Source organism: Pholcus phalangioides, unplaced genomic scaffold (assembly GCF_987345545.1).
Source record: "Pholcus phalangioides strain wild (caught in Gottingen) unplaced genomic scaffold, Ppha-v1.0 ptg000007l_1, whole genome shotgun sequence".
NCBI lineage: Eukaryota > Metazoa > Arthropoda > Arachnida > Araneae > Pholcidae > Pholcus > Pholcus phalangioides.
The window spans coordinates 57,602,784-57,618,639 of NW_028301600.1; the positions used below are offsets into that span (position 1 = coordinate 57,602,784).

General features: G+C 35.5%; 1 protein-coding gene across 2 annotated transcripts in view; it reads left to right on the forward strand.

Moving 5' to 3' along the window:
- LOC149085542 (solute carrier family 2, facilitated glucose transporter member 1-like) overlaps positions 1-15,856 on the forward strand; it is a 72,704-nt gene that overhangs the window by 18,306 nt on the left and 38,542 nt on the right. The window contains exon 1 of one of the 2 annotated variants that reach the window (XM_089233610.1): positions 6,088-6,306. The exons of the other annotated variant lie outside the window; for it this stretch is intronic. Coding sequence (XP_089089736.1) covers positions 6,211-6,306 — 96 coding nt within the window. The 5' untranslated portion in view covers positions 6,088-6,210. Of the gene's footprint in view, positions 1-6,087; positions 6,307-15,856 lie in introns of those variants that run through there. 2 annotated transcript variants of the gene reach the window in all.

The following is a 15,856-nucleotide window of genomic DNA, read 5'->3' on the forward strand; positions in this document are numbered from 1 at the left end:
AAAGCGTGACCTACAACGTGTGCAAGTATGTGAGTGACCAAAACAGTGTGCAAGCATGTCAATGAATAAAAGAGTTGAGGGAAGACTAAGCGGATTACAACACTGGGTGACGAATTCGAGGAAAGAGTAGTCAAGAAAATTAAACTAGAATGGGAGAAGGGTGGCAAAATTCGTGTAGCTCACAAGCGGAAAAACCATAAATGCTCCCCTGTAAATGCATAATTTTTCATTTCATGAATAATTTGGCAAAAAATAAAAATATACATATATATATTGCCAATTATATGTGTATTCAGTACTTCTGCTAGACATTGTACGCTTAAAACTACTGCTTGTATCAAAATGTTCTTCACATACATTATTGCGATGGCATTTTTCCGAGTAGTGAAATAAAAGTTTTCGTGAAAAATACACATTTTTTGTTTAAAATATTTGATATTCCCAATTTAAAATCATGTAAATCAAAAAGTTTTAGACATATTGCTTAGTTTTTAGTTCATTGCATAGTCATAACTGTTTAAAATACAGTGGGGGGGGGGGGGGAGAACATATCTTTAGAAAACGCATTGAAAGATTTTATTTTCAAACTAAGATCATTAAAGTCGTTTTTACTTAATTTTCAATAACTTCGCATCTGGTTATTGTAGAAACGAAAATGAAACAGTTTTGGATTCCATGTAACTGCTCTTTCGAATGAATAAATCAAAACAATTTTGGAAATTTTGACAAAATTCGTCATTTGAAGGAGGACAATCGCCTTAAAACGTTTTTAGATCTCATTTCGTTGAAATATTTACAAATGGTCAGAACTCGTCATGGAATTGGTTTTTGGTTTCACAACTGTTGATTTTCTGAGACAGTTTTGCATAGTTTCGCTATAGAAGCGATTTAATCAATTAAAAGTCTCAATTATATTATATCACTGCTCAATTCTATGGCTTCGTGGAATCATCAATACTTTTACACCAATCGGGAGGGTTTTTTTTTTTTACACGATTTTTTCAGTCATTCGTAAACGACTTCAAACTTCTGGTCCCGTGGTCTCTTAGCCACTAGGAGAGGCAGAAGTCGAATAAAATCATCAGCATCCCGTATTTTCATAGTGTGGAAGCCCAAAAATAGGAGGGGGGGGGGGGGTAAAGGTTTTAAATTTTCTGTGTCCACTCTTGGTTAGAAACACCTCAGAGTAATTTTTACGAGGAGCGCGTGCTATGATAACAGCAGTGTTATCCGAAAATACAATTTCGAAGAGTTTACTCCTCTCCAAATTTTTTTTTATATCAGTGAGAAAAATTACGATTAAAAAATTACCTAAAATCTGGAGTATTTTCACTCCTCAACGAAATTTAAAGGAGTAAAATTGAATTTTGATGCGTATTGTCAGACACTGGATAAGAATCATTATGTTCAATTCTTGACGAGAAAGAGGGAAAAACTTACTTTTCTTTCGGACTTTTACTGTATTTTTATTTTTTGTTTGCTTCTAAGTAAAGACGATTGCAGGTTTTATCCTTGATCTTTCATCATTTTTAACATGCTATGCTTTATAATTTATCACATATCTGAATAATTTTTTTTTATCAATATCTCCATCATTTTTTTTTTTAATTTTCGTCATCTCCCTCATATATTTTTTTCTTTTGCTTGTTTTGTTTTTCTGATCAAATTTGTGTTTTAACTTATTTTGATGTATTTTTACTGAATTATTGTTTATATTTATCTATTGTTAGTCAAAGAGTAGAGCCTACCTTCATCACAAGTCTGGTGTATAAACTTATATATTTTTTATTTTTCGATTGCCCGGTTCGAAGTATCTTAATTTTAAGTAATGTTATATGAGGCCCCACGGACAAAAAACTGAGTGAAATCAAAACAGGCTAGTTTGATGTCGCTCTAACACCTAATATGCTAATTACAGCAGGCAAACACCCAGGGTATCATTTGGTAGCCTGAAATCTGGTTCAGTTTTAAGTAAAAATTCCTTTATAACACGCTACGTACAGGAAAACAGATAATTAGCTAATTTGTGTTACTGGGATGTATGTATAAAATATTTTCATTAATAATGATCAAGTTTTCCTAATTCGACGAAATTTTTTCCTCAATGTTCACTGCTCTTGAAATTAATCCGTACCCTATGTCATTATAATTACATAAAATGTTTATGGGGAAGTGCAAAATGTTTTGATTCTTAACATAAACCTAATATATATAAAGAATATGCTAAATAAGAGTTTTCACTTGATTAGTTCATGTTCTCTCTCTGTATATATACTTCCAATATTTAAATTCTTCTAATACAAATGTGGAGTCGAATAATACTGGAGTTTTTTTTAATTTATGCTCTAGTATCGATTGAAATTTTCTGGGATGGCGATATTCCTTTCCCACGCTTCCGAGTATAAGTGCAAATACTATCGAAAGGATGACCTTGACTATAAGATCGTGGAAGATCGATTTTTCTCGAAGTGGGCTAACCTCTACCTGATATACAATGTTAATGGCTCCCAAAACCGTGATGTAACCTTATAACGTCAATTCAGCATAGAAATTTTTTATATACGTTGTGAAAATTGAATTCACGCTATTTATCAGTTCAAAAATTTTTAATAAAAAACGCTTCGATACATTTCAACAAAAGTATCTTTCAATTTCTTTTAAAATTAACACGAAAAGAGTTTCACATAAGGTATTGTTGTTACACATGACTGAAAAATATCGAACTTGATTTAAAGAACTGAAACAATAAGTTAATATCGAACTGAAGTTAAAATCAATAGATGATTAGGAGGCAATAAATACAGTCAAAACAAAGCTGTATGCGAAAATATTGGAATCAATATATTGATCTAATTTTTCGACATGGGGGAAGTACAAATCAATTCAACGGAGACAGAGGTGATGATTTCAGTTTTAAATCGGGGTTTGATGGAAGTTTCAGAAAACAAGACCAAAATTTGTTGTCCCCACTGTCAACAGCAATTTTTCGTATTCGGAAAACATCACCCCCCCCCCCCCCCCCCACCATTACCATATGGGAGCAGTTTCTAGGAAATAAAGTAACAATTATGAAGATCGAAAGTAGTTTCGAAATCAGTGACTTATCTAAAATGACTGATTTTCTACAGAAACGACAAGATCCTGGTGAAAAAATTCCAGGATATAACAAAAATGTTCAGCATTACTTCAAGCGTGCATTCTTAATTTCTTGTTCTATTCCTACACAATTGTTTACATATAACGAACAGGTAAGCGAAATTAATAAAATATATTTTTGTAGCATTAATTAATAAAAAAAAGTTACCTAATAAGTTTGTCCTAAAAAACATTTGAAAACGCTCAATTAAAACTCAATTAATAGATTAAAAAATTTTCATTAACCAGTTAGAAATTTTAATCGATTCCCAGCCCTAAAAAAATATGTGTACCGAATTTGAAATAAATCAAGGTTAAATAAAGAAAACAAAATGCAAAGTGCTTTGAAAACAAAGCTGTCTGTGGAGAAAGGTGTGAAAATATACTTAAAATATATAATATTATAGATATTTATAGTCAAATTCAATGATTTAACCATCTCAATCCGATGACATATTTCATGAAACTTTTCTATCGAAAAAAATCATTAAAAAAGAAAATGCTATCTCTTAAACACTTTCTTGAAGGTGTAAAGGGATTTTATATTGAAATTTAACGTTATGCAATTTGCAATAAAAACCATTGGTCAAGTTATTGCTTCAATGCAAGGATCTTCAAGCCTTTTTATCACTCGTACTCGAGATAATTTCTGAAATTCTGGAGCTAACCACAAATATTTTCAGCAGTTGACGGCCGTTATTTTTATTTCTTGGCGGCTCACTTCTCTTTCTCGGCACACCTGAGTGCCGCATCACGTCTGTTGAAAACCACTGATCTAGTACAAAAGATGACACCATGTGATAGCCATGTTTTCATCGCTTATATAACAAAAAAGCATTAAAGAAAAGAAGAGCTCAGCTGTAAAAATTTCACCAGAAGGAGAAGGTGAAATCTGGCACTCCGATTCAAGGGCACTTGCAGAGCTTGATTAATGGATTTTGCAAGGATGATGCAATGATTACGCTCCTGTTGGATCGTCTAGACGTAACAAATCTTGACGCCCTGGTGTCTAACTGAGAACCTCAACTATCGAGCTGTTGTCGGAAATTCTGGTGAGTCCAACTGTTTCAGTATCATGGAGTTGGCTATCGATCCACTCCAAAGAGAAATGAATAGCCAGCTTTCTCGAGCGGACTGATCTCAAAATAGCATAAGGTATCCTTTGTTGACATCATTCTTGCTTCGAAAGAATGGGCATATAAAAGTAAATAGGTAATAGAAACAAACACTAAAACTATCCATCGGCAGAAAGAGAATGAACAATTCTTCGTTTCAATTACATTATTTGTGCTTTAATGTTTCTAATTAAAAGAAAGTGTCGACATCATAAGCGCGAATTTGCATTTATTGAATAAAAACTATATCAAGTCCGCTGCTCTTTGCATCATTAATTGAAGTTTGTAGACATAATTAATTCACAATCAACTTCAGCATATGAAACCATATCGTATTTTTCTCAATTTTTTAAAATGAATTTTCAGCAAAAAAGAAAACTTATACATTTTTAAAATTCGTAAAATATTGTACTTAGTTTTCCATGTCTCAGGGAAAAGAAATTTTGAGATTGTCTTCCTAATGGTGAACTACTGTTGAAAAAACCCATTCTCCCAAAATAAAAAAAAATTTGTTCAAACTAATTAAAAAATTAAATAAAGAAATAAAAAATTTAAAAATACTTCAATGTCCAGAGTTAAAAAAAATTCCTAAAGGATTTCGTTCCGGTCGCACGTGCATCATGGCACATAACAAGATACGAACGAGGCCATAACTTGTTGCCGAGTAAGTAGGTAGGCTATTATGATAATATGAGCTTATGTTTTTTTGCGTGACCTTCACCGTCACGTCCAACAACACTGTTGCCGCAAATGTATTGGCGCACATGCCCGACGTCACGTGAGCCAAAAGTTTCAATTCCTCAAACGTTCAATATCTCATTAGTGAATAGCAAGAGAACACAAATTATCGAATTATTCAATACCACAAGCATTCCAGATTTTTTTATGTAATACTCGGCATTGCGAAATCTACATCGTATATTTTGCAATCAAATTAGATATGCAAAAAAATAATTTTCTCTTTAAAACCTGGTATGTGGAGGAACGACATCGAAGAAATTCAATGACCTATAATCAATACATTCTGTTAGTCGAAGCCAAATCATCAACTAATATAGATCCAAATGGGGAAAGACAAAAAAACTTCAGCATTAATGTTAACAAAGACAAATACGACAGAAAATTCGTGTATGAAATTTATTAATCATATTTTAATTTAAAAAAGCTAATTAATTAATTTTAACTAAAAAAAAACAATTCACAGCTCCGAAATTTGATTAGTAATATGAATCAGTCCCGAAAGAGAGATAAACAGCAATTGTTTGTAGGTGCAGCCAGGAAACGTTCTAATGAATTTGTTTAGACTCTGGAAACAGTTGATTGTCCTAATCCTTCATTGATACCAGTTTAAAAGCGGAAGAAAGACCGAAGTTGATACTGATAAACGCACTGGCTATTATTTGGCCGTTTTAACCAGTTCATTATAGAAGCCTGCTGTAAACTGTTATCAAACAGAGAATGTTTTCTTGTAATATCCGAGAAAAGGAACTCAAGTCACGTGCAGAGGAAATGCTCTTGAAGAGTTTATTCCGGCGTGATTTTAATGTTATGTAAAATTCACATCATTTTTGAAGTAGACGTGACATTTGATTGCGCAATATCGTACATGAACGTGAATTGATTAGCTAAAGCAAAGTTATATGGCTCGTTAGTTCGACGTAACGTAAATAATTATGTAAGAAATTGAAACGAGGAAAAAAAAACTTCGACAGATGATGTAACACGTGTTTTGATCCGTCCGTCACAGTGATCCAGCGCACTAAGTTACGACGACATTGGCGATATTTCTGGCGAGGTTAATGAAAGTAAGCAACCATTGCAACGTCATCCAGTTGTTATTGCACGTAAGCAATAAGACCGAAACTCTGCGTACAATCAAAATAAAAAACGTCGCTTTAGTAGAAGATTCGGCCTGGGCGGGAATCGGTAGAACTTAAAATAAGTGTTTGAAAAGATAACAATGGCCCAATCAGTGGCAAAGAAACCAGCATTACCACAATTTGTTATCATCGATCCAGATACAAAAACCGAAAAAGACCAAATAACCTTTTTTAAGGTAAGGCCAAAAAATATATTTTTTTCTTTTTAGTCTGTATTTAATGTTTTCATAAAATTCATATCAAAATGTAAAAAACGAACTCACATAAATTACAAAAAGTCGCCATTTATTAATAAATTTAAAAGATATTAAGAGTTCTTTTGGAAGAGACAATACGCATTTTTCCTTAATCCGTTACATTGGCGTACGTAAAGCGGGGGTTTTGGGATTCTAACCCCCCTCAAGCCGAGGTTATAGTGTTATTTTGCAGAAAAAAACGTAAACCCCATGAGAAGAAAAAAAATTGAAAACCCCCTTGAGAAAATTTTGCGTACGCCTATGACCCGTTATATTTACCATAAATTTATAAAATTTTGCTTTATAGTTTCCATTTTATATTTTTTAGATATTCTTAATTAGAATCGATATGAATAAACACTAATTTGTATATTAATTACATAAATAATAACGTTTCATATTCATTGAAAAATTTCAGTGTATGGTTTTTCAAATCTCAATAGTTATTAGTTCATCCCCGTATCGAATTAGGAATGAAAAATCTCGTTTGAAATAAAACCAAAACAGAAAAGTTCAAAATGCGTTGTCTACTACTGATACTTTAAATAGGGCTTATGATGGATTATAATAGGATTATAGATCAAACTGCTTATATATATATATATGAACGATTGATAAGTTCCAATTTCTTCGGTGGTTCAATTTTGGAGGAGATAAAAAAAAAAAATCACTGAAATCAAAGCGAAATCGAAAATTAGGGAAGATTACATTCGCGTAGAAAATGCGACGGCACATCAGTAAAACGAGTTTTTTTGGTATATTTTGTCGTGATTACCTGAAAAGGGGAAAAAATAATTTATCGAATGTATGTATGTATTTTGTGACTGTTCAACAAACCTGTTTTTCAACAGAAATCGCTAGAGGATGAAAAACGAAGAGTCTCCGAAGAGGCCGCAAAATGCACTATATATTTTGTTATGTATATTAATCAATCAGTGCTACTTTTTGTTGACAATGTTTTTCGTACGAAACGTTTAAAAAATAAATAGCTTTATTTTTTTGTTGCTTTTCCTCGAAACAAAGATGTATTGCTCACGTTTAAGGCCCCTCCTTGCACTCGGTCCTATTTTGTAGTCAGTCAACATTGAGTACTTAAGGAAATATCGAGACGCACTGGCGGCGTCTTGTTCTACAGAAGGTACATCTTATAGGTGGTGCTCTTAATAACTTCACCTTCTTCAGGGCCTCCAGCGTGACCGCGATTTCCTAGTTGAATGTAACGGCTGCCAGAAGTACCATGTTTATGCCCTCAGTAAAAAAAAGAAAAGCATTCCTTGACACAAAATTAAATCACATAAAAGTATTCATGTTATTACTATATATTTTAGATTATACAGGGTGTCCTGCAAGTGCTAATGCAGCCTTTATCTCATGATCCGTCCGTCGCGACGGATACCACTATGACGCGGGTATAGTTTCAATTTAAAAAATGTTCCAAATTCGTTCAAAAATTACCCTGTACCACTTTGGAGAGTGAAAATACAGTGTGTCACAAAATAGCAAAATATAAATTTTTATACGTTCCTGTTGTTCTCCAACTTCCAATTAGAAAGTTGTTACCCTGTATCATCACCTGAGGCCAACAGAAAAATTCCATGTTTCTAGGTACAATATTCTGAGATATTCGAATTCAAAAACCCGAGAATAGATAGGAAATAACACCATAAATGAGGGAAAGGAGCGTTGTGTCCGTTTGTTTTATTATAACTTTTCTCTCATTTTTGAATTCAAATATCCCAGTGAATATTGTACCAAGAAACATGGAATTTTTTCTGTTGGCCTCAGGAGATACAAGGTAACAACTTTCTAACTGAAAGTTGGAGGACAAGGACGCCGTATAAAAATTTTTATTTGTTATTTTGCGACACACTATATTTTCACTCTCAAAACTGATATAGGGTAATTTTTGAACGCATTTTGAGCATTTTTTAAATCGGAATCATACCTCTACGACGGACGGTTGATGAGATAAAGCCCCATTAGGACTTACAAAAGACACCCTGTATAGATTTTTTTTCCCCACCATGAAATTTAAATTGTTAAGGGAGCGTCTCATACCTTCCAGCATAGTCAAAAAGCCAGAAAAACTATGCTTTATAGTATAGTGCTTTCCAATGTGGGCAATATCACCCCGGGGGCCAATGGAATGGTCCAGGGGACTGCGGTAGAAGCTACGGAAATAACATAGAATCCTATGGGTTGGCGGGTGGGGGGGGGAGGAGATAAGAGAAAAAAATTTACTAGAGCAAGGAAACTCTGCTTCTGGTATAAATATCATTAAAAATAATATTTAATCTGGATTTATTTCAAATTCGATACAAATATTTTTTAGGGCTGGGAGTCGATTTAAACTTTTAACTGGTAATGAAAATTTTTTAATCTATTAATTGAGTTTTAATTGAATATTTTCAAATGTCGGTATTTTAGGACAAACTTATTAGGTAACTTTATTTAACACAGGGCCACTTTAGTGATCTCTAAATTTTTCGCGGATTCAAGTGATCTGGAAATGTGTCCGGGCCGCTTAAGTGCTCTGGAACTGTGCCACGCATCACTTAAATGATCTGAGAATGTGCCGCGGGTAATTTGAGTGATGTAGAACCGCACTGGGGGGGGGGGGAACCACTTAAGTGCTCTAAAACTACGTCACATGTCACTAAAGGGATCTCTAAATGTGTCATGGATCGCTTAAGTGTTTTGGAACCGTGTCCCGGATCATTTAAGTGCTTTGACAATGTGCCACGGGCCGCCTAAATGTTCTGGAATTGTACCACGGGACACTTAAGCTATCCGTAAATGTGCTGCTTAGTTCATTTTTATAAAATTAAGTTTGAAGAGGGCAGGTAGCATCAGATAACCCCCAGGGCCATATCATTGTATGGCTTATAGAGGGTGGGTCGCAATGAATTTATTAAAGATAAATTTTGAGTTCATTGCCTACAAATAACGTTGATCCCACCAATATGCGTTAGGATTCAGAGGGGCAGTACTGATGACGAAATTTTGCTGACAAGGGGGGGAGGGGTCAGTGTTTTGCTTACTTTTGCTGACAAGGAGGGGGGGGGTTCAAAAATGGCTAAAAATTTGCTTACGTAATACTTGATCGGCCCCTTATATGTAAACAATTGTGTTGAAATAGAATAAGAAATTAAGGCTGCACGCTTGAAATAATACTGACTATTTTTGTCATATTCTGTAATTTCTTCACCAGGATCTTATCATTTCTTTAGAAAATCTGTCGTTTTAGGTTGGTCGCTGATTTCGAAACTAGTTTCGGTCTTCATAATGTTATTTTATTTCCTAGAAACTGCTCCCAAATGGTACTGGGTGGGGGTGCCGTTTCTATATAACGCCCGTTATGGTAAACGTATTCCATTGAATCTTGCTATGTACGCTATATAGACCATGGGAAAATGTAAAATGCAAAAAAAAACAAAAAAAAAAACACCACTCTCTCTCTCCCAGGGTCTCTTTAAGATATCCTAAAAATTTGGCTGTATTCGGATAAGCAGGGGATGCGGTAGCCCGGTCGATAAGATATTCGCCTAAAGTACCAAAGGATGTTTTGCGGTGTCGCGAGTTCGATATCCGGTTCGTCCTTGTCAAAAAACTTTCCTGACACAGGGGTACAACAAAAAACGGCGACTTGACCACAGCAAAAAATTGCTACCGCAGGGAGTTCCCCCATCGAGGGGTTAGCGCACCAACCTCTCGATGAGTATAAAAAACAGGCCTGCCGTTCGGAATCGGCAATAAATTGTAGGTCTCGGTCTAATTGGCCCTCATATGCAGAAAATGACCGTGGTGCGACAAAAATGATCAATGATCGGATAAGCAGTTTTTGAGAAAACGATGCTTTGTAGTACAGAATACGGGAACTTTACTTATAATCACCCGGTATATTTTGTTGTTTAACATCATTGGAATTGACAAATGTATGTATAACCAGGAGTATATACGATAGTTATAATTATGCATGTTGAGTTTCTTATAAGGATATTTTCATTCCTTTTGAGTTCATTAGGAATAAAACTAAAGTTTTAAAAGTTATTCGAAACAAAAAACTGGAATAATAATAATAATGATAAAGCAAGAAAAAGCAACTTGCTTGACCGAAGAAAAAGAAAGACATTAGTGGTTCATGCAGGACGAAAAAATTATTCTTGATATATCCGTTTAGTAAGATTTTGTCAAATCTGGTAAGACTGTTAAAAGTTCTAACACAATGGATGAACGTACAAATAAGTTTATTACAATGGTTATAATTATGTATTCTGTGTGTGTATTCATCTATGACAACTTCTCTGAGCAAGACATTAAAAATTTTTGTATGAAGTAATGAGGAAATGAGTTTGTGGCACAAAAGAAATGAACATCCAAAAATTTATGGAAAAATAAGCATCACGGATATATGAAAATTATATGTATGCATTTATGCATCGTCATGTTTTTTTTTCGAGTAAATTTTGAATGTTTTATGTGCCAATCCTTTGCTACCCGCCAGATACGATAATTAAGTTTTTGTGAAACACTCTAGAACGCATCCTTATTAGCACCCGTTGTCGCCACAGCTGCTATGATCACGGGAGGAGATACGCCCACCCCCCCCAGCGTCAAAGGTGGAGTCGACTGATCTAATGTATATATGTATATATGAATTGACATCATCATCATCGTGCCCCCCCCCCAGCAATAATGACCGTGCCTCCCCCAGACTTCCAAGTCTATTTCCGCCTATGGCTATGATTCTATATTTTAGCCCAATTAAACTTACGGGAAGTGAACGGGCAAAAATTTAGTCCTTCATATAGGAATATAAAAGTCACAGAGCGTAACGTCTAAGACTTTTTGTGACAAATGTCAGTGTCACATTTATGTTGGGCGAGTAACTTGTACCAAGGCTGTAGTGGCGACAGAAGGGGTCTGCCCCTTCCCCCTGAAATAAGAGAAAATGACTGAAAAAGGGAGAAAACATAATCAAATCTGTTGTTCTATCACTTTTTGGTCAGCTTTCCCAGAAATGCAAGTTGGTTCCCTTCTGAAAGAAATTTCTAGCTACGGCCCTGACTTGCACAATTGTAAAGGATTATTGTTTTCCTGATATTCACGAACTTCTGTCTGCAGGACGGGCTATAGCCCAGGCCATTAAATATGGTCCCCTCCTCTTATCCTGTAATTTCCAATAAGAAACAAAGGAAACCCCGTATCTATTGAGCCCAACAAAAACATTTCATGTTTTCAAGTGCAAAATCAGCTGAGGTTTTGCTAATTGAAAGTTCAGGGGTACCTCAGAGTTTAGAAAACTTTTGATAAACTGCAATTTTTAAGAACCTTTCGAATTCTCGCGTTCACTGATTGAACTTATTACGGCAAATCCGTTAGGAAAATATGGTAGTTACTTTTGGTGAAGTGCTATTGCGCATTCTCTAAAAACATCCTCTACTGCCTTTCCTATTGCTATTAGACCGCACAGTCTATGACCGAAAATGCTTGTTTAGGAGTGTTAAAACACCTCTTAAAGTTTGTCCCATGAATTTAGAATTACCCTGTATAAGAAAACCATGTTGCTTGAGAGCAACATCATTAGTACCGGAACCTAGGGAATGTGGTTATTTCAGCCCGCACCTCACAATAAATTTTTTGGGGGGCTAAGCCCCGCCCCAATAATTAATTTATATGCAATACAACTTACGCATCCCCCTCCTACATATGGGCTTGAGTCCCGTATATACTGGACGACTGGCAACTTTCAGCTTCCTCAACACAGGTATTTTCTTCATGTCGGCGCTTCTGTGCAACATTGGCATATAAATGGTTAAAAGCTATGTTTTGCGTTGATAAAACTGAAAAATCAACGCTAAGTTTAAACGAACACGTTTGCAAAAAAGTGAAATATGTACTAGTGACATGCGTACAACCGGCAGGATACATGAGAGAGAGAGAGAGAGAGAGGAATTGCTGGCAGATGCATGTTGTGAATGAATGTACGCACACGTACGAGTGTCGTATTTTTTAGAGGACAGACAGCAGATTGAGCAGCCGCCCATTTTCTTCCTTGATTATTTGAAGGTGTCGCCTTCTTTTTTACCTTGCTCTGATGATGGCGACTGAGGTAGTTGTTGATTCTGGTTTCTTTTTTGCTTTCTTCAAGGTTCTCTACAATACCTTTCTAGATATATATGTATATATCGTAGAGAGAAATGTTTTTCCATCTCTGTCTTCCTTATTTTTAACCGACGTCATTGGCTTTGGAGAGCAGCCAGGAAAGAAAAATGTTTTCTTTTTTTCCCCATCTCGTACAGTAGACCAGACGGTTGTTCAGTTGCTTCAATGAAACTATTAAGGGCAATGATAAGAATTTCTTTCTCTACATCCGTGGTTTGGCCGATTTATTTAAAATGCTATCCCTCGATATAAATCGTTGAAAAGAAAAAAAAAATAAATTAAACGTTCTCTCGAGAGAAATAATACATTTTTTCATTTATGTTATAAATTTCAAATAAAGAAAATAGGAAAATAACTCTCGATGGGGGAATTTATCTTTTAGGTTCATTTATAAATACAGTAGTTACTGCAACTACGTCAGTTAAATAAATAAAAAAAAAATCCTATGGATACTAAAACTTCTGTAATTATCTCAAGTCAATAAAGTTCATTTTATGCAAAATCAATGCATACGGTAACGAATATCTTGACTGGTTTTCGAAGTAATCGATACTTATAGTGGAATGTGTTTGGTAGAATTGCTGGTAAAATATATCTCTGAATTTAATTGAATATAAGAAAAACCTTTCAAATACTGAATTTATTATTTGATCATTTTTGTCGCACTACGGTAGTTTTTTTGCACAGGAGGGCTAATTAGACCAGGACCCACATTTTATTGCCGATTCCAGCCTTTTTTCTTATACTCACCGAGAGGTTGGTGTGCTAACCCCTAGGCGTGGGACTCCCTGCGGTAGCAATCTTTTCTGTGGTCATGTCACCGATTCTGATGTACCCGTGCGTCAGGAAAGTTTCTCACAAGGACGAACCGGGTATCGAAACTCAAGACACCTCTACACATCCTTTGGTACTTAAGGCGAGTATCTTATCGACGTGGGCTACTACGCTCCTCAAATACTGAATATTTACGTAACCTTCTAGATTAGTGTTTTTTCAACCTGACGAGATATCTCACTTCCTTGAAAGCCTCTTATTTTAGCATTGATGAGCCTAGATACTTTGTAAAGTGAATTTCTCAATGGAACTCTTTCCTTAAACCCCTTTATTTACAAATGATAAAAATTGGAAAAAGCCTGCTTCATTAAAAACAGAAGACATTTTTCAGAGGGTTTAGCGATTTTTACTATTCTAGGGTGAACTATCACTCACCTAAAACCCTTTCTTGAAACATCGAGAGAACTAAGGCCTCAGCCCCACACTCCAATACTACGCAATAGTCCAGGGGTTTTCAAACCTTTTCCACTCGCGGTGCCCCTTCCCCCGATCAACGCTTAGGGGTCATTCAAGTATTACGTCAGCATCGAGGGGTTTCGGATTTGCTGACTTCTAATGACAAGGGGGGAGGGGGGTTTGAAGGTTGCTTACGTCATCAACCACCCTTTTTGAATGATGATTAGATATGAAATATTCTAAGCTGCTGACGAAATTTTGCTGACAATGGGGGGAGGGGGTCAAAAATGGCTAAAAATCTGCTTACGTAATACTTGAATGGCCCCTTATTCACGGCTTTCCAGAGCAGTTTAACTAAGGATTTCGTCAAAAAACCTTTGTGAGGGTCACCTCTCCGCTGCACCCCTGACAAAAATTTGGCGACGCACAGTTTGAGAACCGCTGCAATAGTCGATAACTGTATTGTCATCCTAACTTCTGTTTTTTTTTTTCTGAAACACATCCCGTGGATATTTTGCAACTTTTTGTGGACCTAACTTTAAGAACCCTCCCCTCTCCATTCTAGATCCAACAATTAATGGTGGTACGCATATCCCTGGAAGAACGTCAAGAACCTTTTAGGAGGGTAATTGAAAAATAATAAACACAAATAATGAAAAAATAAAAACAAGTTGAGCTATGGTGAAGCATAAAATAACAACCAAGTTGCATACGCATTTCCTACGAGCACTTGAGGCATGAAGAATTGAAACCACTTCTTTAGATAAATAGAAAACTTTCCTTTTTTCTTCTCAAAAGAGGAATCGACGCGATATGTAGCGTGAAATCTTAAATTTGGATCAATCTTGTGTCACTTGTTAGCTTGTTTTTGTCAGGGTTGTCCCATTGACGAATATCTTGCGACGCAACAAGCGATCGTATATTTCCTGCAGAGCTGAAGGATCTACAGCTGCAAGGTCAGTTTAAACAGCTGATCATTCAATGAACGCATGCACCAAGTTTACTCCATTATTGAGTTAAACGCATACTCTACAGTATATTTCTCTCTCTTTTCTCTTCTTTATTTCTTTTTTTTTAATTATGCTTTCAATACGAACCAATGAATCTGAAATAAATTTTGAACTGCTTGGGCCGAATTCAGTCTCAAAATGATTACTATTTTAACGCTAGCATCCAAAAAATGGAATAGACTTACTTTAAAAAAGCTGATAAAACATACTACAATGCATTAGTTACCTTTTAGTTCAATCACAAACTAAATGATAAAAGTCACTACCATGACCTTTTCCCTTGCTATGAATTCAACCATTTTTGTGATTTCGACACATGACAATGTTTATTGATTTTTAAATAATTTATGCTAAAAAAATCAACGTTTTTGACGCATTCCACTATCAAACTATTATTGCATTAGAAATAAGAAGAGGAGAGTACATAATCTTAGTAAAACCTTTCTAAGAGGTCCACCTTCCGTTCTTCAGAAAGCCCATCGGAGAGTTGGCCGTTTAAGGGTATGGTTATAGTCATGGCCCCAACATAGGGGGGGCTGACAGGGCTCTAGCCCTGGGGCCCGGGACGATTATCATAATTTTTTGCTTTTTCACGCTATAAATTAGCTACAGTAGGGCCCCGCAAAAGATCCCAACCTAGGGGCCCCACTACAGGATGTGGGGGCCATGGTTATAGTGGCACCGACATCGGTTGTCCGATTATTTTCATCAGACGTCGGTCGATGGGGTGGTCACAGTGCTTCCGACAGTGCACAGGCAAAAAATGGACGATCCTTCATTTTTGTGTTTGGGAACAAGTCCCGCATTAAAATATTTACAATCACGTTTTTGTGAATAGAGGAAAGTACGGAGAATTTCATACGTTGTTTCACCAACTCCTTGAACAGGATGACAAATTTTTCGAGTATATGAGAATGAGCAAACGAATTTTTTTATCATATATTGGAGAATAAAATATGAGATATAAAAGAGAGATTTAAATAGATTAAAATATAAAAGATAGAATATCCAAAAGCAGTCAAACTTCCGAGGATGTATATCACCTATATAAGAGAGAATTATTATTATTATTATTTTTATAACAA